The sequence below is a fragment of the Tursiops truncatus genome, chromosome 9 (genome assembly GCF_011762595.2).
Source record: "Tursiops truncatus isolate mTurTru1 chromosome 9, mTurTru1.mat.Y, whole genome shotgun sequence".
NCBI classification, from domain to species: domain Eukaryota; kingdom Metazoa; phylum Chordata; class Mammalia; order Artiodactyla; family Delphinidae; genus Tursiops; species Tursiops truncatus.
In genome coordinates this window covers 31730927-31754839 of record NC_047042.1, presented here as the reverse complement: position 1 = coordinate 31754839, position 23913 = coordinate 31730927, and the positions used below count along the sequence as shown (strand labels likewise).

General features: G+C 43.1%; 1 protein-coding gene across 9 annotated transcripts in view; it reads right to left on the bottom strand.

Moving 5' to 3' along the window:
- Positions 1-18541, bottom strand: part of CDCA7L (cell division cycle associated 7 like) — a 52794-nt gene extending 34253 nt beyond the window's left edge. For 2 of the 9 annotated variants that reach the window (XM_033862970.2, XM_019928478.3), the window contains exon 1: positions 18040-18541. In XM_033862970.2, the coding sequence (XP_033718861.1) occupies positions 18040-18063 (24 nt within the window). In that variant the 5' untranslated portion in view covers positions 18064-18541. Of the gene's footprint in view, positions 1-3220; positions 3351-17875; positions 17894-18039 lie in introns of those variants that run through there. The other 7 variants (XM_019928453.3, XM_019928447.3, XM_019928499.3 and 4 more) reach the window with 7 other exon arrangements.
- Positions 18542-23913: the final 5372 nt, after the last annotated feature.

The following is a 23913-nucleotide window of genomic DNA, read 5'->3' as shown; positions in this document are numbered from 1 at the left end:
TAGCAGCATTATTAATGATAGCCAACAGGTAGAAACAGCCCAGATGTCCATGGATGGATGAATGGATGAACAAAATGTGGTGTGTGTGTGTGTATACATATATATATATATATATATATATATATATACACATACATATACACACATATATACACACACACACAATGGATTATTATTCAGCTTTCAAAAAGAATGAAATTCTGATATATCTTTGAATACAGATAAATCTTGAAAACATTATGCTAAGTGAAAAACATCAGACATGAAAGGACAAATATTGTATGACTCCAGTTATAAGAGGTACTTAGAATAGTCAAATTCATAGAGACAGAAAGTAGAATGGTGGTTACTAGAGGCTGGGGGGAAGGAGGAACCAAGTACATTGTTTAACGGGAATGGAGTTTCACTTCAGGATGACGAAAAAGCTCTGGATATGAATAGCAGTGATGGTTGTACAACAATGTAACTGTACTTAATGTCGCTGAATTATACACTTGAAAATGGTTAAAATAGTAAAATTTATGTTATGTACGTTCTACCACAATAAGAAAAGCAGAAGAAAAAAAATCAATTGCTATTTTTAAAAGAGAAAATATAAGTGGGAAGAAATTTATAGACGTGTCTGTGTCTAGGGTTTAGAATAGTTATTCAGAAGGGTAGCCAAAGAACTGAAGTTTTGGCAGAGGTCCTGGTAGGGAAGTGAGCCAAACCACTTGGAAAGTCCTGGGTAATTTCCTTTTCCAGAAAGGTCAGCAGACAGGAAATGTGAAGCCAATGTTAAGATTTCTTTGTACTCTAAAAGACTGATTATCCAAGCAGACTAGTCTGCTCTATGTTTTTCAACAAGCTGCTGTTGACATTTTGGTGGCTTCTTCCTGTGGAACTCTCCTGCCCCGCCTGCCACAGGGCACTTAACATCCCTGAACTCTGAACCACTTAATAACAGGCATATTCCCCCCACCACACAACGACAAGCCAAAAGAAGCCCACATACTTCTATTACCACCACGACCCCAGTTCACTCAGGTGACAACCAGAGTGAATCCAAATTGAAATACGTGTGCCTTTGCGTGTCTATCAGGACAAGGCAGGTGATAAAGCAGCAGCAAACAACTCCAAGTCTGAACAGTCTACAGCAAGAAAGGCTTCCTTCTTGTTCATATGACAGGTTTGTCCCGGGCCAGCCCGATGAACCACTCCACACCGTCCTCACACAGGACCCAGGGTGACAGAACTTCCACCACGGGGAATACAGGCAGAGGCAGCAGCAGAGGGAGGGAGACGGGGTAGATGGTGCACTGGCTTTAAAGAATTCCACCTGGACATGACACACAACACTTCTGCTCAAATGTCATCAGCCAGGGCACATCAAGTAGCTTTGCCTGTCTCAGGAGCCAGGAAAGGGCACTCCTCCCATTTACCCAGAAGGAAAAGAATAAGAATATTTGTACAGAGCTCTGACGGCTTCCAAACTATTACTGGAAAGCATCCTGTGAAGTAGAAGACGCTATGTCAATGTTCATTATTCCGAGTGATTACAGAGTATAATTGTACCAACATGTGCCGGGCACCATGCTAAGGGATCCGATGAGCAATGAGTCATAACGGTGAGGTGACACACTCTATAGTCAATTTCAATGTGGTGTGATAAATACAAACAGGGAGGTCAGCCCAGGAGGGCACCTGACCCACACATTTGGTGATGGTCAGGAAGAATTCTAAGAGCCTCGAGGTTGGCCACGCCCACACAGCTGTGGGACAAAGTCAGTCTAGAGGACTTGCAGGAAATTCACAGGTGGAAGCAGGAGTCTGGAGAACCTCAAGGCAGAGGGAACATCATCTTTCAGGGGAGGCTAGTGTCCCTGTGCTCAATGCAGACAAGTACTGAACAGATCTTCACACTTTTGAGGGATGAGGGGGAAAACTCTTCATCCCACAGCCCAGCTCCGGAAGCCTTTATACAGGGGTCCTCTTGACACACTTCTGCCCTGCTAGTGGAAAACACACCAAACAATCCCTGGGATGCTGGCCCGTGCAGGCTGCCAACACCACTTGGCTCCTGGCTTTGTGCCACAGTGAATGTACACACTCCTAAGAGTGCATCCTTTCTCAGCTCCTAATTACAGTCAGGGAAGAGGATCCACTTGCTACCATAAAGGTCAGGAAGACAACTAGATGCTCTTTTCAGTGAGTTTTTGAAGCTGTCAGTGTGAGAAAAGAGAATGAGGTGTTCTTTTGTTTTTCTTTTTAAGTCAGGTAAGGAAAGCCTTCTGTAAGAGGCCATGGGCACGCGTGAGAAAGGCTGGTTGAGACCCCATTGGCTTCAACTATTTTAATTTTTTAAAATCCCCCAATAAAAAATGCCTGGGACCAATAGTCAGAAAAAAAACAGAGAATTAAGAATAAACAATGATTTTCAGCAGCACAGTACTGGCACAAAAACAGAAATATGGATCAGTGGAACAGAATAGAGAGCCCAGAAATAAACCCACACATCTATGGTCAATTAATCTTCAACAAAGGAGGAAAGAACATACAATGGAGAACACAGTCTCTTCAGCAATTGGTGCTGGGAAAGCTGGACAGCTACATGTAAATCAATGAAGTTAAAACACACCATCACACCATACACAAAAATAAACTCAAAATGGCGTAAAGACTTAAATATAAAACATGACAACATAAAACTCCTAGAAATGAAATTAGGCAAAACATTCTCTGCAAATCGTAGTAAAGTTTTCTTAACTCAGTCCCACGAAGTTATAGAAATAAAAGCAAAAATAAACAAATGGGGAGAGCTGAAGAGGAACCTTCAAGATGGCAGAGGAGTAAGACGTGGAGATCACCTTCCTCCCCACAAATACATCAGAAATACATCTACATGTGGAACAACTCCTACAGAACACCTGCTGAACACTGGCAGAAGACCTGACTTCCCAAAAGGCAAGAAACTCCCCACGTACCTGAGTAGGGCAAAAGAAAAAAGAAAAAACAAACAAAGAATAGGGACGGGACCTGCACCTCTGGGAGGGAGCTGTGAAGGAGGAAAAGTTTCCACACACTAGAAGCTCCTTCGCGGCTGGAGACTGCGGGTGGCGGGCGCGGGGGCGGGGGGGGGGGGGGGTAGTTTCGGAGCCGCGGAGGAGAGCGCAGCAACAGGGGTGCGGAGGGCAAAGCAGAGAGATTCCTGCACAGAGGAATGGTGCCGAGCAGCACTCACCAGCCCGAGAGGCTTCTCTGCTCACCCGCCGGGGCGGGCGGGGGCTGGGAGCTGAGGCTTGGGCTTTGGAGGTCGGATCCCAGGGAGAGGACTGAGGTTGGCTGCGTGAACACAGCCTGCAGGGGGTTAGTGCACCACAGCTAGCCGGGAGGGAGTCTGGGAAAAGTCTAGACCTGCCTAAGAGGCAAGAGACCATTGTTTCAGGGTGTGCAAGGAGAAGGGGTTCAGAGCACCGGCTAAACGAGCTCCAGAGAGGGGCGCGAGCCACGGCTCTCAGCGCAGACCCCAGAGACGGCCATGAGATGCTAAGGCTGCTGCTGCAGCCACCAAGAAGCCTGTGTGTGAGCACAGGTCACTCTCCACACGTCCCCTCCCGGGAGCCTGTGCAGTCCGCCACTGCCAGGGCACTGTGATCCAGGCACAACTTCCCCGGGAGAACACGGTGCACCTCAGGCTGGTGCAACGTCACGCCGGCCTCTGCCGCCACAGGCTCGCCCCGCATTCCATACCCCTCCCTCCCTCCCTCCCTCCGGCCTGAGTGAGCCAGAGCCCCCGAATCAGCCGCTCCTTTAACCCCGTCCTGTCTGGGTGGGGAACAGACGCCCTCAGGCAACCTACAAGCAGAGGCTGGGCCAAATCCAAAGCTGAACCCCGGGAGCTGTGCGAACAAAGAAGAGAAAGGAAAATTCCTCCCAGCAGCCTCAGGAGCAGCGGATTAAATCTCCACAGTCAACTGGATGTACCCTGCATCTGTGGAATACCTGAATAGACAACAAATCATCCCAAAACTGAGGCGGTGGACCTTGGGAGCAACTGTAGACTTTGGGTTTGCTTTCTGCATCTAGTTTGCTTCTGGTTTTATGTTTACCTTAGTTTAGTATTTAGAGCTTATTATCAATGGTAGATTTGTTTATTGACTTGGTTGCTGTCTTCCTTTTTATTTTTAATATACATATATATTTTTTCTTTTTCTTTTTCTCTTTTTGTGAGTGTGTATGTTTCTTTGTGTGATTCTGTCTGTATAGCTTTGCTTTTACCATCTGTCCTAGGATTCTATCTGTCCTTTTTTTTTTTTAGTATAGTTTTTAGTACTTGTTATCATTGGTGGATTTGTTTTTAGGTTTGGTTGCTCTCTTCTTTCTTTTTCTTATTACTTTTACTTTTTTATTTTTAATAATATTTTAAAAAATTTTATTTAAATAATTTGTTTATTTTATTTTATTTTTTCTCCCTTTTCTTCTGAGCCGTGTGGCTGACAGGGTCTTGGTGCTCCAGCCAGGTGTCAGGCCTGAGCCACTGAGGTGGGAGAGCTGAGTTCAGGACACTGGTCCACCAGAGACCTCCTGGCTCCACGTAATATCAAATGGCGAAAGCTCTTCCAGAGATCTCCATCTCAATGCCAAGACCCAGCCCCACTGAACAACCAGCAAGCTACAGTGCTGGACACCCTATGCCAAACAACTACCAAGACAGGAACACAACCCTACACATTAGCAGAGAGGCTGCCTAAAATCATAATAAGGTCACAGACACCCCAAAACACACCACCAGATGTGACCCTGCCCACCAGAAAGACAAGATCCAGCCTCATCCACGAAAACACAGGCACCAGTCCCCTCCACCGGGAAGCCAACACAACCCAGTGAACCAAACTTAACCACTGGCAGCAGACACCAAAAACAACAGGAACTATGAACCTGCAGCCTGTGAAAAGCAGACCCCCAAACACAGTAAGTTAAGCAAAATGAGAAGACAGAAATATATAACAGATGAAGGAACAAGGTAAAAACCCACCAGATCAAACAAATGAAGAGGAAACAGGCAGTCTACCTGAAAAAGAATTCAGAGTAATGATAGTAAATATGATCCAAAATCTTGGAAATAGAATGGAGAAAATACAATAAACTTTTAACACGGACCTAAAAGAACTAAAGAGCAAACAAACAATGATGAACAACAGAATAAAAGAAATGAAAGTTTCTCTAGAAGGAATCAATAGCAGAATAACTGAGGAAGAAGAACGGATAAGTGACCTGAAAGATAAAATAGAGGAAATGACTACCACAAAGCAGAATAAAGGAAAAAGAATGAAAAGAATTGAGAACAGTCTCAGAGACCTCTGGGACAACACTGAACACACCAACATTCGAATTATAGGAGGTCCCAGAAGAAGAAGAAAAAAAGAAAGGGACTGAGAAAATATTAGAAGAGATTATAGTTGAAACTTCCCTACTATGGGAAAGGAAATAATCAATCAAGTCCAGAAAGCACAGAGAGTCCCATACAGGATAAATCCAAGGAGAAACACGCCAAGACACATATTAATCAAACTATGAAAAATTAAATACAAAGAAAAAATATTAAAAGCAGCAAGGAAAAAGCAGCAAATAACATAGAAGGAAATTACCATAAGGTTAATAGCTGATCTTTCAGCAGAAACTCTGCAAGCCAGAAGGGAGTGGCAGGACATATTTAAAGTGATGAAAGGGAAAAATCTACAAACAAGATTACTCTACCCAGCAAGGACCTCAGTCAGATTCGACGGAGAAATTAAAACCTTTACAGACAAGCAAAAGCTGAGAGAATTCAGCACCACCAAACCAGCGTTACAACAAACACTAAAGGAACTTCTCTAGGCAGGAAACACAAGAGAAGAAAAAGACCTACGATAACAAACACAAAACAATTAAGAAAATGGTAATAGGAACATACATATCAATAACTACCTTAAATGTAAATGGATTAAATGTTCCAACTAAACAACACAGACTGGCTGAATGGATACAACAAGACCCGTATATATGCTGTCTACGAGAGACCCACTTCAGACCTAGGGACACATACAGACTGAAAGTGAAGGGATGGAAAAAGATATTCCAGGCAAATGGAAATCAAAAGAAAGTTGGAGTAGCAATACTCATATCAGACAAAACAGACTTTAAAATAAAGACTATTACAAGAAACAAAGAAGGGCACTACACAATGATCAAGAGATCAATCAAAAAAGAAAATATAACAATTGTAAATATTTATGCACCCAACATAGGAGCACCTCAATACATAAGGCAAATGCTAACAACCATAAAAGGGGAAATCGACAGTAACACATTCATAGTAGGGGACTTTAAGACCCCACTTTCACCAATGGACAGATCATCCAAAATGAAAATAAATAAGGAAACACAACCTTTAAATGGTCCATTAAACAAGATGGACTTAACTGATACTTACAGGACATTCCATCCAAAAACAGAATATACTTTCTTCTCAAGTGTTCATGGAACATTCTCCAGGATAGATCACATCATCTTAGGTCACAAATCAAGTCTTGGTAAATTTACGAAAACTGAAATCGTATCAAGTATCTTTTCCGACCACAATGCTATAAGACTAGGTACCAATTACAGGAAAAAAATCTGTAAAAAATACAAACACATGGCTACCAAATAACCAAGAAAACACTGAATAAATCAAAGAGGAAATCAATAAATGCCTAAAACCAAATGACAATGAAAACACGACAACCCAAAACCTATGGGATGCAGCAAAAGCAGTTCTAAGAGGGAACTTTATAGCAATACAATCCTACCTCAAGAAACATCTCAAATAAACAACCTAACCTTACACTTAAAGCAATCAGAGAAAGAAGAACAAAAAAACCCCGAAGTTATCCTAAGGAAAGAAATCATAAATATCAGATCAGAAATAAATGAAAAAGGAATGAAGGAAACGATAGCAAAGATCAAAAAAACTAAAAGCTGGTTCTTTGAGAAGAAAAACAAAATCGATAAACCATTAGCCAGACTCATCAAGAAAAAAAGGGAGAAGACTGAAATCAACAGAATTAGAAATGAAAAAGGAGAAGTAACAACTGACACTGCAGAAATACAAAGGATCATGAGAGATTACTACAAGCAACTCTATGCCAATAAAATGTACAACCTGGAAGAAATGGACAGATTCTTATAAAAGCATAACCTTCCGAGACTGAAATAGGAAGAAACAGAAAATATGAACAGACCAACCACAAGCACTGAAATTGAGACTGTGATTAAAAATCTTCCAACAGACACAAGCCCAGGACCAGATGGCTTCACAGGCGAATTCTACCAAACATTTAGAGAAGAGCTAACACCTATCCTTCTCAATGTCTTCCAAAATATAGCAGAGGAAGGAACACTCCCAAACTCATTCTGTGAGGCCACCATCACCCTGATACCAAAACCAAACAAAGATGTTACAAAAAAAGAAAACTACAGGCCAATAACACTGATGAACACAGATGCAAAAATCCTCAACAAAATACTAGCAAACAGAATCCAACAGCACATTAAAAGGATCAACACCATGATCAACAGGGGTTTATCCCAGGAATGCAAGAATTCCTCAATATACGCAAATCAATCAACGTGATACACCATAATAACAAACTGAAAGAGAAAAACCAGATGATGATCTCAATAAATGCAGAAAAAGCTTTCGATATAATTCATCACCAATTTATGATAAAAACCCTCCAGAAAGTAGGCATAGAGGGAACTTACCTCAACATAATAAAGGCCGTATATGACAAACCAACAGCCAACATCGTTCTCAATGGTGAAACACTGAAATCATTTCCACTAAGATCAGGAACAAGACAAGGTTGCCCACTCTCACCACTATTATTCAACACAGTTTTAGAAGTTTTAGCCACAGCGATCAGAGAGGAAAAAGAAATAAAAGGAATTCAAATCGGAAAAGAAGAAGTAAAACTGTCACTGTTTGCAGATGACATGATACTATACATAGACAATCCTAAAGATGCTACCAGAAAACTACTGGAGCTAATCAATGAATTTGGTAAAGTAGCAGAATACAAAATTAACACACAGAAATCTCTTGCATTCCTATACACTAATGATGAAAAATCTGAAAAAGAAATTAAGGAAACACTTCCATTTACCATTACAACAAAAAGAATAAAATACCTAGGAATAAACCTACCTAAGGAGGCAGAAGACCTGTATGCAGAAAACCATAAAACACTGATGAAAGAAATTAAAGATACAAACAGATGGAGAGATATACCATGTTCTTGGATTAGAAGAGTCCATGTTGTGAAAATGACTATACTACAGAAAGCTAGCTACAGATTCGATGCAATCCCTATCAAACTACCAATGGCATTTTTCAGAGAACTAGAACAAAAAATTTCACAATTTGTATGGAAACACAAAAAACCCCAAATAGCCAAAACAATCTTGAGAAAGAAAAACAGAGCCGGAGAAATCACGCTCCCTGACTTTAGACTATACTACAATGCTACAGTAATCAAGATAGTATGGTGCTGGCACAAAAACAGAAATATAGATCAGTGGAACAGGAGAGAAAGCCCAGAGATAAACCCATGCTCACATGGTCACCTTATCTTTGATAAAGGAGGCAAGAATATACAATGGAGAAAAGACAGCCTCTTCAATAAGTGGTGCTGGGAAAACTGGAAAGCTACATGTAAAAAGAATGAAATTAGAACACTCCCTAACACCATACACAAAAATAAATTCAAAACGGATTAAAGACCTAAATGTAAGGTCAGACACTATAAAACTCTTAGAGGAAAACACAGGCAGAACACTCCATGACATAAATAACAGCAAGATCCTTCTGGACCCACCTCCTAGAGAAATGGAAATAAAAATAAAAACAAACAAATGGGACCTAATGAAACTTAAAAGCTTTTGCATAGCAAAGGAAACCATAAACAAAAAGACAAGCCTCAGAATGGGAGGGTTGCAAACAAAGGACTAATCTCCAAAATTTACAAGCAGCTTATGCAGCTCAATATGAAAAAAACAACCTAATCCAAAAATGGGCAGAAGACCTCAACAGACATTTCTCCAAAGAAGATATACAGATTGCCAACAAACACATGAAAGGATGCTCAACATCACTGATCATTAGAGAAATGCAAATCAAAACCACAATGAGGTATCACTTGACACCGGTCAGAATGGCCATCATCAAAAAATCTACAAACAATAAATGCTGGAGAGGGTGTGGAAAAAAGGGAACCCTGTTGCACTGCTGGTGGGAATGTAAACTGATACAGCCACTATGGAGAACAGTATGGAGGTTCCTTAAAAAACTACAAATAGAACTACCATACGACCCAGTAATCCCACTACTGGGCATATACCTTGAGAAAACCATAATTCAAAAAGAGACATGTACCAAAATGTTCATTACAGCTCTATTTACAAAAGCCAGGTCATGGAAGCAACCTAAGTGTCCACTGACAGATGACTGGATAAAGAAGATGTGGCACATATATACAATGGACTATTACTCAGCCATATAAAGAAACGAAATTGAGTAATTTGTAGTAAGGTGGATGGACCTAGAGTCTGTCATACAGAGGGAAGTAAGTCAGAAAGAAAAAAATAAATACCATATGCTAACACATATATATGGAATCTAAAAAAAAAAGTTCTGAAGAACCTAGGGGCAGGACAGGAATAAAGACGCACGCATGGAGAATGGACTTGAGGACACGGGGAGGGGGAAGGGTAAGCTGGGACAAAGTGAGAGAGTGGCATGGACTTATATATACTACCACATGTAAAATAGATAGCGGGAAGCAGCCGCATAGCACAGGGAGATCAGCTTGGCGCTTCGTGACCACCTACAGGGGTGGCATAGGGAGGGTGGTAGGAAGATGCAAGAGGGAGGAGATATGGGGATACATGTATATGTATAGCTGATTCACTAGTTTTAAAACAGAAACTAACACACCATTGTAAACAATTATACTCCAATAAAGACGTTAAAAAAATAAATTTAAAAAAATTAAACAAATGAAAAAACAAATGAAAAAAAATTAAACAAACGGGACCTAAATAATCTTATAAGCTTTTGCACAGCAAAAGAAACCATGAAGAAAACGATAAGACAGACTACACAATGGGAGAAAATATTTGCAAATGATGTGACCGACAAGGGTCTAATTTCCAAACTATAATAACAGATCATATAGCTCAATATCAAAAAAACAAACAACCCAATCAAAAAATGGGCAGAAGACCTAAATAGACATTTCACCAACGAAGACATGCAGATGGCCAACAGGCACATGAAAACATGCTCAGCACCGGTAACTGTTAGAGAAATGCAAATCAAAACTACAGTGAGGTTGTCACCTCACACTGGTCAGAATGCCCATCTTTAAAAAGTCTGCAAATAACTACTGCTGGAGAGGGTGTGGAGAAAAGGGAACCCTCCTACACTGTTGGTAGGCAGGAATGTAAACTGGTGCAGCCACTATGGAGAACAGTATGGAAGTTCCTCAGAAAACTAAGAATAGAATTACCATATGATCCAGCAATCCCACTCCTGGGCATATATCTGGACAAAACTATAATTCAAAAAGATACATGCATCTCTATGTTCACAGCAGCACTATTCACAATAACCAAAACATAGAAACAATCTAAGCGTCCATCAACAGATGAACAGATAAAGTATGGTACATATATACAATGGAATATTACTCAACCATAAAAAAGAATGAAATAATGCCATTTGCAGCAACATGGATGGACCTAGAGATTATCATACTAAGTGAAGTAAGTTAGAAAAACACAAATACCATGATATCATTTTTATGTGGAATTTAAAATATGACATAAACTTATTTACAAAACAGAAAGAGACTCACAGACATAGAAAACAAACTTATGGTTACCAAAGGGGAAAAGGGGTGGTGGGGGAAGGATAAATTAAGAGTTTGGGATTGGCAAATATTATATGAAAATATATATAATAAAATGTATATAAAACAGATAAACAACAAGGTTCTACTGTTCATCACAGGGAACTATATTCAATATCCTATAATAAACCATAGTGGAAAAAGATATGAAAAAGAATATATATACGTATAACTGAATCACTTTTGCTGTACCTCAGAAACTAACACAACACTTTAAAACAACTATACTTCAATAAAAAATTAAAATTAAAAAAAAGATGACAGTTAAATGTACTTTTATTTTTCTTAACTTTCCATTTTAAACCAATGCTAATGGAGAACAAAATAAAGGGCACGAGCCATTTTGCATTAAAAAATATTCTTAGGGGGCTTCCCTGGTGGCGCAGTGGTTGAGAGTCCGCCTGCCGATGCAGGGGACGCGGGTTCGTGCCCCGGTCCGGGAAGATCCCACATGCCGCGGAGCGGCTGGGCCAGTGAGCCATGGCCTCTGAGCCTGCGCATCGAAAGCCTCTGCTCCGCAACGGGAGAGGCCACAACAGTGAGAAGCCCGCGTATCGCCAAAAAAAAAAAAAAAAAAAAAATATTCTTAGGGAATTCAGTATCAGTGCAAGTCCCCCCCCCCCCCCCGCCCGTCTTAAACACCCTCAGAGTCACGGAGCTTTAAGGGAAAAGATAGTGTGGGGTGGGGGACAGGGCAAGGGGATATCTTTCCTGTTTCAGTGTTTATTAGAGGTTTGTTTGCTAAATTCTATACTTGGCAGTTCCATTCCTTAAGCTGGGGAGCTCAGTGACAGCCTGAGGGCTCTCAGAACCACAGGTGGGACAGGGGAGGAGACTTTTTTCCCCACGAGAATAGTTTAAAATAGCACTTTTGTATTCAAACAAATAAAAATGTATCACGGAATAGGCATGATTTTAAAGACAAAACTGGAGATTAATGAGAAAATCTCCTGCACAGGCAGGGTGGGACTGCACACCTCCAGGCCTCTGGAACAGGTACGAACTGGCCTCCACCATTAGTTAGTCCAAGTGAAAATTGCCAGAAGCCCTGCTCCAGCTTGTCGTAACTCATGCCTGCACTCACTATACATTGACAACCCTAAACCATCTTTCTTAAAAAATTCAACAAACATTTAACAGCTATGATACGCCAGGCCCTTCACAGACAGGGATAATTATCACTTTGGCCTGCCACGTGATTTCAGGTGATCAACCATTACCCTGGGGTAAATCCTGGGCCCTCCTAACAGAGGAGGAGTTCTACCAGCAGGCAGCTGAGGGAGGGCCAGGCCTTGTGCCAAAAGACTCAAAGGCCAGAGCTCACTCACAAATGCGAGGCACTCGCCAGGTCCATGGGATCCTCCAGCAGTAGAGCTTAAATATGGGGGGCTGCCCACACAGCAGTGCTGCTGCTATGGAGGGTTTGGGGGAACGGGAGAGGGGGTTTGTGGGGAGGGACCCCTGGACCACGTCCAGCCCTGAGGATATGGGTTCCACTGGCAGGACACGAGACACCTGGGAAGGTGTCACCACACACCTGGTAGCCTGGGCTCTCCAGAAGCACAGTCCTCAGACCTCGTACTTCCTACTTTAGTATTCGATACGCTACTCTGTTAACGTTTTAAGTGCAACATGCAACCAGAACATGCCTAGATCGTAAGTGCAGAGCTTGGTGAAGTTTTACAAACTGCACCTACCCATTATAACCAGCACTCACATCAAGAAATAGTTTCTTTTTTTTAGCTCTCAGTAACCACTTTATAATGAGTGAACCTACTGTCTGACCTTTGAATATCCGAACTTCAATGAACACACATTTTCGGGAATGCCATCTAGAAGATGATTTATAGTTAAAATAAGCAAGACCAAAGAAAGCTTAACTTAGAGGCTCTAAGTTCAGGACGAAAACAGTCATTATTTCAGGTTAGTTATCATGAGTCCTGATTCTAACCTGGGCAAAAAGTGCCTTCTCTCAGCTAATACAGCAAAACAAATGGGGAAATGCCTTAGGAAAAAAATACGTGAGAGGTTCCCATCTATTGAAAATCACGCACATTCTACCAGATAGTAAGTACATGACAGGGAAACAGCAATTAAAAACAGCGTTGACTTCAACACAGGGCATACGGTATGTACCACCCCAAGACATTCATTGCAAAGTTTCTTAAATTTATTTGTTAATAATTTAAAACTTTTCAACATAAAGTACACACCTGAATGAAACATTACACAGTCATTGAAAATGAAAACCATAAAGACTCCAAGCTACTCAGAAAAATAGTACTGACAGTGCTAAAGAAAGCAGAATTCAAACAGCAATCATACCATAAGAGTTAACCAAAAATGGTGACTTGGACACAGGCAAACACTGAATAGAAAATGTCTAGAAAATGATGCCCAGGGAGTAGAGACGTAGAATAGTTCAATTTTTGTTTCCTTTTCAGCTTCTATGAACAGCGTATTACCTGCACAATACAAAATTCATCTAAAAGTCATTCCTATGTAAAAACTGTGTGGATCTTATTCATATTCCCAAGCTGACTTTTACAAACAGCATCCAAAGAATCCTACTCAAAGCATAACTTGTCCAGTTCCTTAAAAAGAACCAGACCAGCTGCTGCTAACGCCCCAGCCCTTCTCTTTAAAAGGAGGGGTAAAGGTATCGTAAGAAAACCCCAAAGCGCTGACATCCCCTTCTATTTAAATAGTACGTTAAACTTGGTGTGTCCTTGCTTATCTCAATGGCAACGTAAGTTGAGGAAGGATTTCTAGCCTCACAACATTTCAGCGAAAGTTGTGTGACCTGCCAAGACCTGGTGATTCTAGCAGCAAGAGTCAAGCCCCGGCTCTGGAGACAGAATTCTGGCTCAGCTCCTTCCTTGCCAGGCTGCCCTGAGCAAATCACTCTATTAGGCTTATCTTTAAAATGCAGATAATACAACCTACTTCAGAGAACTACAGTGAGGATTAAATCTGTTAATATTAAGTACCTAGCACAGCACGACTTTTAAAAGGAATTGATCGTTTCCCTTCCTTGGAGGATGCGGGGCGGGTTGGGGGGCTGGGGAAGGATGACTCTTAAGGTCTTCTCCCATCCCCAAAACCCAAGGCCGCCTATGTCCCTACAGCTCAGGGCAGGAGCCAGCTGAGCTCTGGCAAAGGCAGAAGAGGCAAGGAGTTCCAGGGTGACCTCTGATGGCAGGGGGCTGGGGAACGAACAGCGTTTTCTGTCTTTGTTTCTTCCACCATAACTGACATAATATCTAGCACACAGTAGGTGCTGAAAGGACATCTGACAAATGGACTAACCCAGTCAGGGGGCCTTCTGGCATAAGCTGATGATCATGAAGAAAAACAGGCAGGAAGCCACCAACTACTTGAACTAAAATTCTGGTCCCTTTCACTGTGAGACTCCACAACCTATTTTTGCACTATACACAGGGTGCTGGCATTTACCACTATGGAAGGAAACTATCGTGCACGTTAACTTCAGCCATATGCCTACTGTGCCTCTGAATGGTCCTGTTTAAAAACAGTCACAAACCACTGCTTTTCAAAAGGAAAAGGAAATGGTCCCCAAAATATTTTCTTACCTCAATCCCTCCCCAAGTAGCCTGCATCAATTCCACTTTGATGCATAAAGCTATGTCCTTTACAAAACAAAACTGTATCTTGGACGTAAAAAGTCTAAACTATAGCTCGAAGAGAGTAATAGAGAACTCTCAAGGGCGATGTAAAACTAGGACGCCTAGACCACTCTATTCGAATGGCTTTATTGAACTTTTTTGTTAACTTACTGTTCCTAAACTGTTTTAAGTCACATAAGTATCTTACGGTTTTCTGTCCTGTGTACCTGACCAGATCGGAATTGCTGTGCTATCTGAGGTTTCTCCTGATCACTGAGAATTCAGCTCTTTTATGGATGGGAGGTCAGCAGTACATCAAAACGACGAATGTGCTGGCCTTCTAAGAAGTCACAAACGACCCCGCTCTGTGACCAGTTTCTGGGGCTCTGGGCACACATTTTTTTTTTTTTTTTTTTTGCGGTACGCGGGCCTCTCACACGCAGGCTCAGCGGCCATGGCTCACGGGCCCAGCCGCTCCGTGGCATGTGGGATCTTCCCGGACCGGGGCACGAACCCGTGTCCCCTGCATTGGCAGGCGGACTCTCAACCACTGCGCCACCAGGGAAGCCCTGGGCACACATTTTAAGCCACAGGATCAGATGGGTACACTTTGTGTCTGTGAGGTAACTATCAGAAAAATGCCTTTTCTCCTCCAAACAGCACGTTCCATGCATATTCACGAGAACATTTAGCATCATTTCCTTCTCTAAGGGTCCAACCTGCACCCTAGCAGTAGAAGACAGTAAAAGGACTACACTGACATTCAGGACCTCCCAGCCTCTCTGCTAGGAAGCTGAGGCAGTCCCATCCTCCAGCTCCTGCAAGCTTCGCTGCTGAGCGCTCTCAGTAAGGGACCATCCTCTCATCTTTACTGGCCATTATTCCTATCATTCAATACAAAAGCACAAAGACACAGTGGTCAGCCCAACAAGGACTAGAGCCCAGGGGAGGTGTGATCACTGTCAGAGGACATCAAATCCGACACACTGTTGAGGCTGCAGAAAAGCAGAGGCTAGCAAGGAGTTCAGAGTTGAAACGAATTTCTTGTTTCCTCCCTGCCTAGCTCCCTTTACTCATAACATCGGGCCTAAGAGGCTTTACTAAAGCCCCTTCCAGCTCTATACCTTACAAGGGATGGAAATTATATCTGCTGTAGGCGTTAGATTAAAACCCACTGCACACTGGGCTGAGCCTTCCTTCAGTGTGCACTCACGCCGCTTCAGGCCGTTCGTCACACTGCTTTATGCATAAGGCTGAGGTACAGAGAAGAACCACACGAACTCAACATCCTGCTGGGCCTGATGTGTTCATTAAGTGCTCTTATCCGCAGTCACCTGCCCACCCCGTAAAACCACTCTCCACTCATTTAAATTAAGGAGGCTATAATACGCCCACACTTAAATTATGATGAACAGGAACATTTCCACTAGAAAAATCCTCACACATCTTAATTTGCCCTGTCAATTAGGAGGTCTTTTGACGGGGGGGGGGGGGGGGGGGGGGGGGGGGGGGGGCGTTGGGGGGAGAGAAAAAACAAACCTGATCATCTTACAAAAGTAATTTGCCCTAATGGATGCATAATGGGTCAGATATAATTTGTGGCTTACTGCCACATGGTAAATAGTTTACTTAACATTTTAGAGCTACCAAAAGTTTGCCTCATTATTTGACAATAAAATGTTCATCTCCAACTAAACATTCTGGGACATTTTAAATTTCTTTTTTTTTTTTTTTTTTTTTTTTGCGGTACGTGGGCCTCTCACTGTTGTGGTCTCTCCCGTTGCAGAGCACAGGCTCCGGACGCGCAGGCTCAGCGGCCACGGCTCACGGGCCCAGCCGCTCCGCGGCATGTGGGATCTTCCCGGACCGGGGCACAAACCCGTGTCCCGTGCATCGGCAGGCGGACTCTCAACCACTGCGCCACCCGGGAAGCCCCATTTTAAATTTCTTAAGCAGGAACTGTGTATGTAAGTAGTGGGTGACGCAGCACCACCAGAACAACATGTTTCAGGAATGATACATCATCAAGATACATTTACTGATGAAATTCACAAGCTCCTTCCAGAAGGGTTCAAATCCTGGAGAAACCCAAACCTCCTAAAAGCCTAGGATACTAATTATATGGTAAGTGTCAGTGGCAAAAACAAAAACAACTAAGCCTGTCCCATCCCTTCTTGAGTTTGTTTTCCTTGCTTTTAATACCTCACTTAATTGGAGAAATTCAAAAAATACTCTTTCTCTTAAACATCCACAATAGATTTTTCTCAAGTGTCCACTTTCAGGAAGCCTTTCAGAAATCACCAAATGGCCAAAGCGACCATTAGTGGCTTGGTCTCTAATGTGCCGCCAGACCCAGGCAGGTGACAGCGTCACGGGCTCAGGCACCACCGGCCACCCCGGCAGCTGGGCCCCGGTCGCTCCGCGTCTCCCAAATCCTGCGGATGCCCAACACCCAGGTGGAGAAAGGAGATAAACACCAGCCAAAGGTAAGGTGGAAGCAGTGAGTCAGAAGCGCTCACAAAAGCAAGAAAAAACCCAACCCTCATACAAAGCATCTCTTGGGCTCCTACAAGCTGCTTCCTTTCTAAAAGGTTTATTTTTAGTTCGTTTGAAAAAGTTTTTATTGCTTACCTCCGCATAAATTATGTATATTCATTACTAGAAAGTAGAGAAAAGCGCTTTTAAAAAGTAAAAAAGAAAACTGAAGCTAAGTCCACTTCCCACCACCCATTGTAATTTTGGGGAGCTTGTTAATGAGATTTTTAAGACCTAGTTAAAACCATAATGGGTACCTGCGGTGGTGCTGTATACACGGTTTGGGAGCTTGGGGCTTTTTGTTTTTTAACCTGGTCTAATAACGCTGCCAGTTCCCGCAAACGGTTACAAGTTCCTTAAAAACATTTCCAAAAGTTCTAGAACAAATACAAAAGCAACGCTTTTTAAACCCCATTATCCAAGTTGAATTGGCCCGATTCTCGACTATGCTTTTTTAGAAAATCACACTTAAACTCATCTCCATGCCAATGCCGGAGAAAGTGGGGGGCGCGCACCGAAAAAGCTTCCCCCTCCCCCAGTCCCACGAGCACCGCAAACGCAGTCGCTGCGCCGCTACGGCCTCCCCGCCTGCACTGCCCTAGAGTTCATCCGCTCCCGGGGCTCGCGGCCGCAGCGACCCAGCGGACTACCCCGAGGCCCCACCCGGGCCAGCGGCGAGCGCCCGCGTGCGGCGGCACCCGGCCTCTCCGCTCCAGGTGGCACAACCGTAAACACCGGACACACCTGCGGGGCGTGCCCGCTCCGGCGTCGGCGGGACTGGGCGCGCCCGATCCACAACGCGGCAGCCGAGGGCCACGTTTCCAGCCCAAGGCGGGGCGCAGGGCCAAGCGCAAAGGGAAGGCAGGCCGAGGGTGCGTCCGGGCTGCGGCGGGCGGCCAGATCCTCACCTGCGAGCCAGTCGCCAACTCCATTCTTCCCCGCTGGGCTCCGGCCTCCTCCCAGCACGCGGCCACGGGAGCCTCGCTCGCCACGGGGCCGCGCACGGAGGTCGCCCGCGGCCGCGCAGCGCGCTCGCTCCGCCCGGAGCTCCGGCGGGCCGGGGGAGGGGCGCACTCGGCGCCCGGGACAGGGGGAGCGCACCGCGCCACCCACTCGGCGCCGCGGCGCCAGCCCTCGAGGCTCCTCTTACAGGACCCAAACTTCGCGACCGGTGAACTTCGCTTTGCAGGCGGCGCAAGAGGGGCTGCAGCTGGGAGCCGCCCGGGATGGCTGCCAATCTGGGGGCGCCGGGCTCCCCCCTGCAGTGGAGGGAGGGAGTGGAGCCGTCCGGCCCGGTTTTGCGCGGGAGAAATGAGAGGGGGCAGTCCCGGCGCAGCCTCCTGCTGGCACGCCCGGCTGCGGCGCCCGCCGAATCTTTGCAGGGTTTGTTCCAGGTAGTACCCTGGAGCGCAGAGCTTCTGCGGCAATCGGTGTCTCTGATCCGGGAAAGCGTTTTAGGGCTGCCTCAGAACTTGTTCTGTAGTTGTAAAGGGGCGGGGTTCTGACGCCTCTCAAAACATTCGCTTCGGGGTACGCTTTGCAAAACTGGCAACCAAGGCCCCCCCCCCCGGAACTTTAAACGGTCTGTTCTATACCATTGCACACGTGGGTCTTCCAGCCTCACTAGACAGAGAGTTTTAGAGGTCAGGAAGGCTGATAAACAAATATTGGCCTAACACCTACTACTGTGTGTCCGGCGCTGTGTACGCAAGCTTGAACGAAAAACAGGCCCCTGCTCTGTTGGAGCTTACAGTCTGGGAACCAGCCACCGACATAATATAAATGTAGTAATGACGTAAATAACTGTAATAATAATATAATTAATTAAGGATTAATTTAATCAACAATGAATTCAAATAATACCTTTAGTTAATAATGGTGATAATAAGTTCAGTAATAGGATGCAAATAAATGTAAATTTGGAGTTATGATAGATACCAGGAGGGAAAAGGTAAGTGATAGTATGGTGGTGTAGAACAGGGGGACTTAATTTGATGCAGGACAGGGAAGACTACTTAGAGTTCTCAGGTATGAAGAGTGAAAAATTAAGTGGGTGGAGGTTTTGGAATGCTTGAAATAAGTGTTGGGGAGGGTGGTAGATAAATTGTCCTGAAATTGTAGCAGATTTGCTATAAAACTTCTCTCAATAGTTGGCTCTACAGGTATTTCGTATTAATACTATATTTTTTGACCCTCCTACGCTGTTGGTGGAAATGTAAATTGGTGCAGCCACTACAGAGAACAGTATGAAGGTTCCTTTAAAAACTAAAAATAGGGTTACCACATGTGTCAGCAATCCCACTCCTGGGCATTTATCTGGAAAAAACTATAATTCAAAAAATACATGCCCCCCGTGTTCACAGCAGCACTATTCACAATAGCCAAGACATGGAAACAACCCCAGTGCCCATCAACAAACGACTGGCTTATGAAGATGTGGTGTATAGACACACAGTGGAATATTAGCCACAAAAAGGAAAGAAATTTTGCCATTTGCTGCAACATGGATGAACCTAGAGAATATCAAACCAAGTGAAGTCAGACAGAAAGACAAATACTGTATGATATCATTTATATGTGGAATCTAAAAAATATGATACAAACGAACTTATTTACAGAACAGAAGTAGACTCACAGACATAGGAAACAAACTTACGGTTACCAAAGGGGAAGGGGGTGGGGATAAATCAGGAGTTTGGGATTAACAGATACACACTACTATATGTAAAATAGATAACCAACAAGGACCTACTGTATAGCACAGGGAACTATATTCAATATCTTGTAATAACCTATCATGGAAAAGAATCTGAAAAAGAAAAGATAGATATATAGATATGGATATAGATACAAACTGAACCACTGTGCCGTACATCCGAAACTAACACATTGTCAATCAACTATACTTCAATTTTAAAAAAAGGAAAGAAAAAAATACTACATTTTTTGAAAAAAAAAGGACAGAGCTTTCCAGAGTGTAGAACTCCCAAAGTTGTTATAGATCTATCCTTTTTTACTTGGAACAATCAAGTATTTATATGTTAGTGCCAAGACTGAATCACACTTGTGGTACCAGAACATCCATGGACGTGAGGCAGTTATGGGTTTGTTGATTCTGTTAAGCTTCCAGGTGACTGCAATGAGCAGGTATATTTGAGAACCATTGCTCTAGTCCAGCTTGGTTGTTTGCAAAGTGGGGTTTTAAGACCAACAGCATCAGCATCACCTGAACTCTGGCGAAGAAATCCAATTTCATGGGCCTCATCCCAGACCTACCAAATTGGAAACTCTGTGGGTGGCGCCCAACAGTCTGACTTCCGATCATCATCCAGGTAATTCTGATCCTGGCTTAAAGAACCACCGTGCTTGTAATCCAAGGTCAACTGCTCACCAGCTGGGTGACCTGGGGACTAATCATTGAGCTTCCTTTTTCCCCTCTGTAAAATGGGGCTACTGCCTATCTGCCCAATCCATGCAACAGTGTTCCTACAAAGATGAACACATGTGGTATCAGACATGATTGTATTTTGAAAAGGCTAGAGTGGTGGACAGTTGTGAGTAGTATCAGTAGTGATAACCCTTCCATTTACTGAACGCTGACCACGTTCCGGGAACTGCTTATGCTTTATTTCACTCATTCATTGACACAAACATGTGACGTACATAATCCTATCATTTTTCAGAGGAGGAAACTGAGGCTTTGAGGGCTTAAAAAACTTGCTCTTGGTGACCTAGCAGAGCCAAACTAGAACCCAGATGAGTCTTACTGCTAAGCTCTACTCTCCCCTTTTTGCCTCTATTAGGGTAGCTTGGTGTATGGGGGAGGGGGAGTGATGGTCATGGAAGAAATTCAAACCTTAAGAAAATGGGAACCGGGTTCCTTATGTACTATCATCCCAACCTACTTATTCACTGTGCCTAGGATTCTGGTTTCTTCTCCCCATTTGCTTCTGAAAGTAATTATTTTAACATGTAGACGCCACTTTTAGCAAGTTTCAATGAAAATAATCAATGAACAATCAATAATAAGAATAGAAAAGAATTTTATCTGAGCCAAACTGAGGACTATAGCCCAGAAGCCCGCTTCACAGATTACTCTGAGAAATTGCTCCAGAGAAGCAGGGTTTTTCAGCACAGTTTTATATCTTGTCAGAGCAAAGAACATTAAACAAGTCAGGGATACAGTTCTTCAAGTTTCCAAAAAAAAAACAAAAAACAGACCAGCACATACAGTATGGCCTTGGCACCTGGGAAGGGAGTCTTATCATTAAAGGAGAACCAACATTGGCATTCCAGGAAGAAGGGCATTTAATCTTTATTTTTAACATGGATATTCTTTACTTCTGGTCAAGGTGCCCTTTTCTTAAATAATTAAAGCAGAGTTACAATGTATGTTTGATATACTGTAGCCAAAAACAGGCTACTGTAGTTAGCATAATATTCAAGTTAACTCATGTATAAGCCAGAATGACTTCCCCATACCTCAATATGTGAACATTTCTTTCATCTCAAGTATTTCTGCAGTCTTTTCAAGAGTCTTCCCCTTACCCCACCACGGACACCTTGTCTCTCTTTTCCAAAATCTACACATCATCAGGACGTTAATGTGACTAAATTGTCCCAAATGGTTGCTCTCGGTTGATTATCTGATCACCATGTCTTTCACAGCTTTCGGCACTGACCTACTTATCATGTCTCGATTCTTTTACAACTTTTGAGTCCAAATGAGCTCCCGACCTTGCTAACTGGAGCCCAGCATCAGAAAATTTCTGACAGCATAAAATTCAAGGTCTAATCTTAAGACTAAGTAATGAAAGCAATAACCATAAATTCCCAGTTGGGCTCAGGAAACAGAGTACAACAGGACTTGGGCTTTTCTGACAGTTACTTCCAAAGCAAATCATATCTATCTGTGAAATATGGTTAAGAGGCCATCTACTGTGAAAGCATGTTAAGTATGGCTTGTTACAGAACGTCATTCTGCAAGCACAGCCTTGCCACACTCCTATTATAAACAGGAGGAGGTGGACTGTTTCAATCAGACTCGGACTAAAGAAGCTGGAATGTTACATTTTGAGGGGTTTTTTGTTTGTTTTTTAAGAAAAGCAACAGACCAGCTCCCTTGTCTCTTTCCTACAATTGTTTCCACTCCATCTTTCCTCTCCACTTTCTTCCTAAACACTCCAAACTGTCAAGCATTTTATCTACCAGAGCTTGCAGTTCTCCAGGTGACTCAGGAAAGGCTGACAGGATTTCTTATGTAAAGAGACATCATCTTTGCAATTCCTTAGGAAAGCTGGGAGATGTGATGGTCACGATCTATTATATACTTAACATGCTTCCCCCATGGTAGGAAGAAAAGCAAAACAATCACACAGAAACCAAGACAACAATAATAATAATCTATGGAGTTCTACTTTTTCAGAAATGGCTCATGTTGTATAGACTATTAGTGCCTGGAATGTACTCACAGCCTAAAAACCATGTTCAGAAAAAAGGTAAAACAGTGTCTACATTACAGCCAAAAAGGGAATTCAGCCACAAGGTTGAAACTGAAGGAAAAGGCAATGCAAGCAAACCATTTACTTGGCATCATAAATTCATCTTTTGCCTTCTACTGCAGTCCCGTTTAAAAAAAAAAAAAGAAAGGCGAACTAAACCATCAAAAAACATTAATCAAAAGTCACAGGCTGAAATCAGCAGTTTCTGAAGTTGTTAACTTCTGGGTAAAACTGTAAGCGCTTGAAAGTGTTTAAGTGTCTTTAATCCTCATGAGATTCTTTAAACTGAAACCCTAGAACTGAGCCAAAGCATTTGTGTGCTAACAGCTTCTGCTCCGGCATCTTGATCACAAGACTCCCTACCACAGCCGTTGTGCAGCGTTGTTCTTCCACGTTTCAGCTGCCACTTGGCAATCCCTGAAGATCTCTAACAGCCCCTCCCCACTTACAGCTTCAAATATACAGCATATTATGTGGCCCTGCAGCAAATATCCCATCTCTGAGTAGATTTTGCTTCTTTTGTCCTCTCTGGGGACAGACAGAAACAGGGTTGAAATACACCTCTCAAAGTGTCCTTTTTAGTTGAAATTCGTACTGAGATCATTGTTGATTCACATTGATGGGGTCCACAACAGGCCATCCCAAATATGCCACTTTGGCATATTGATTATTCTGAATTAAAGTTACTTGAGAAAGAGCCAGTCCAAGAAGAACATGCTGACCCTCCTTTGTTCCCCTGAGAGCAGGAAACAAAACTCCCATGGAAGGAATCCTCTCTACTCAGAGGATGGAGGGCATCCTTCCACCCAGAGGAAGCTGTAAAAACAAACTTTGTTACTTCTTCATTACTTTGTTACTATAAGCCCAAATCCTTTTGTCAAATTTTCACACACAATGGATTCTTCCTTGAAAAAGGTTTATAAACAGCCTGGTTCAGTCGCTTCTGAGGTGCCATACCTATGGGACCTATGTGCATAAAAAATTAAATTTGGGTTTTTTTCGTCCTGTTAATCTGTCTTGTGTCAATTTAATTATTAGACCAGCCAAAAGAACCAAGAGGAATAGAAGGGAAATGTTTCCCTCCTCTACAAAATGCAGTTGTAAGAAATAATTCAGAGAGAGTCTGTGTACCTTTTGCCCAGTTTCCCTCAATAGTAACATTTCGCTACACTACAGTACACTGTCCCATCCAGGATACTGGCATCGATTCAGTTCACCAATCCAATTTGGATTTCCCCAGCTTGACTTGTGTGTGTGTGTGTGTGTGTGTGTGTGTGTGTG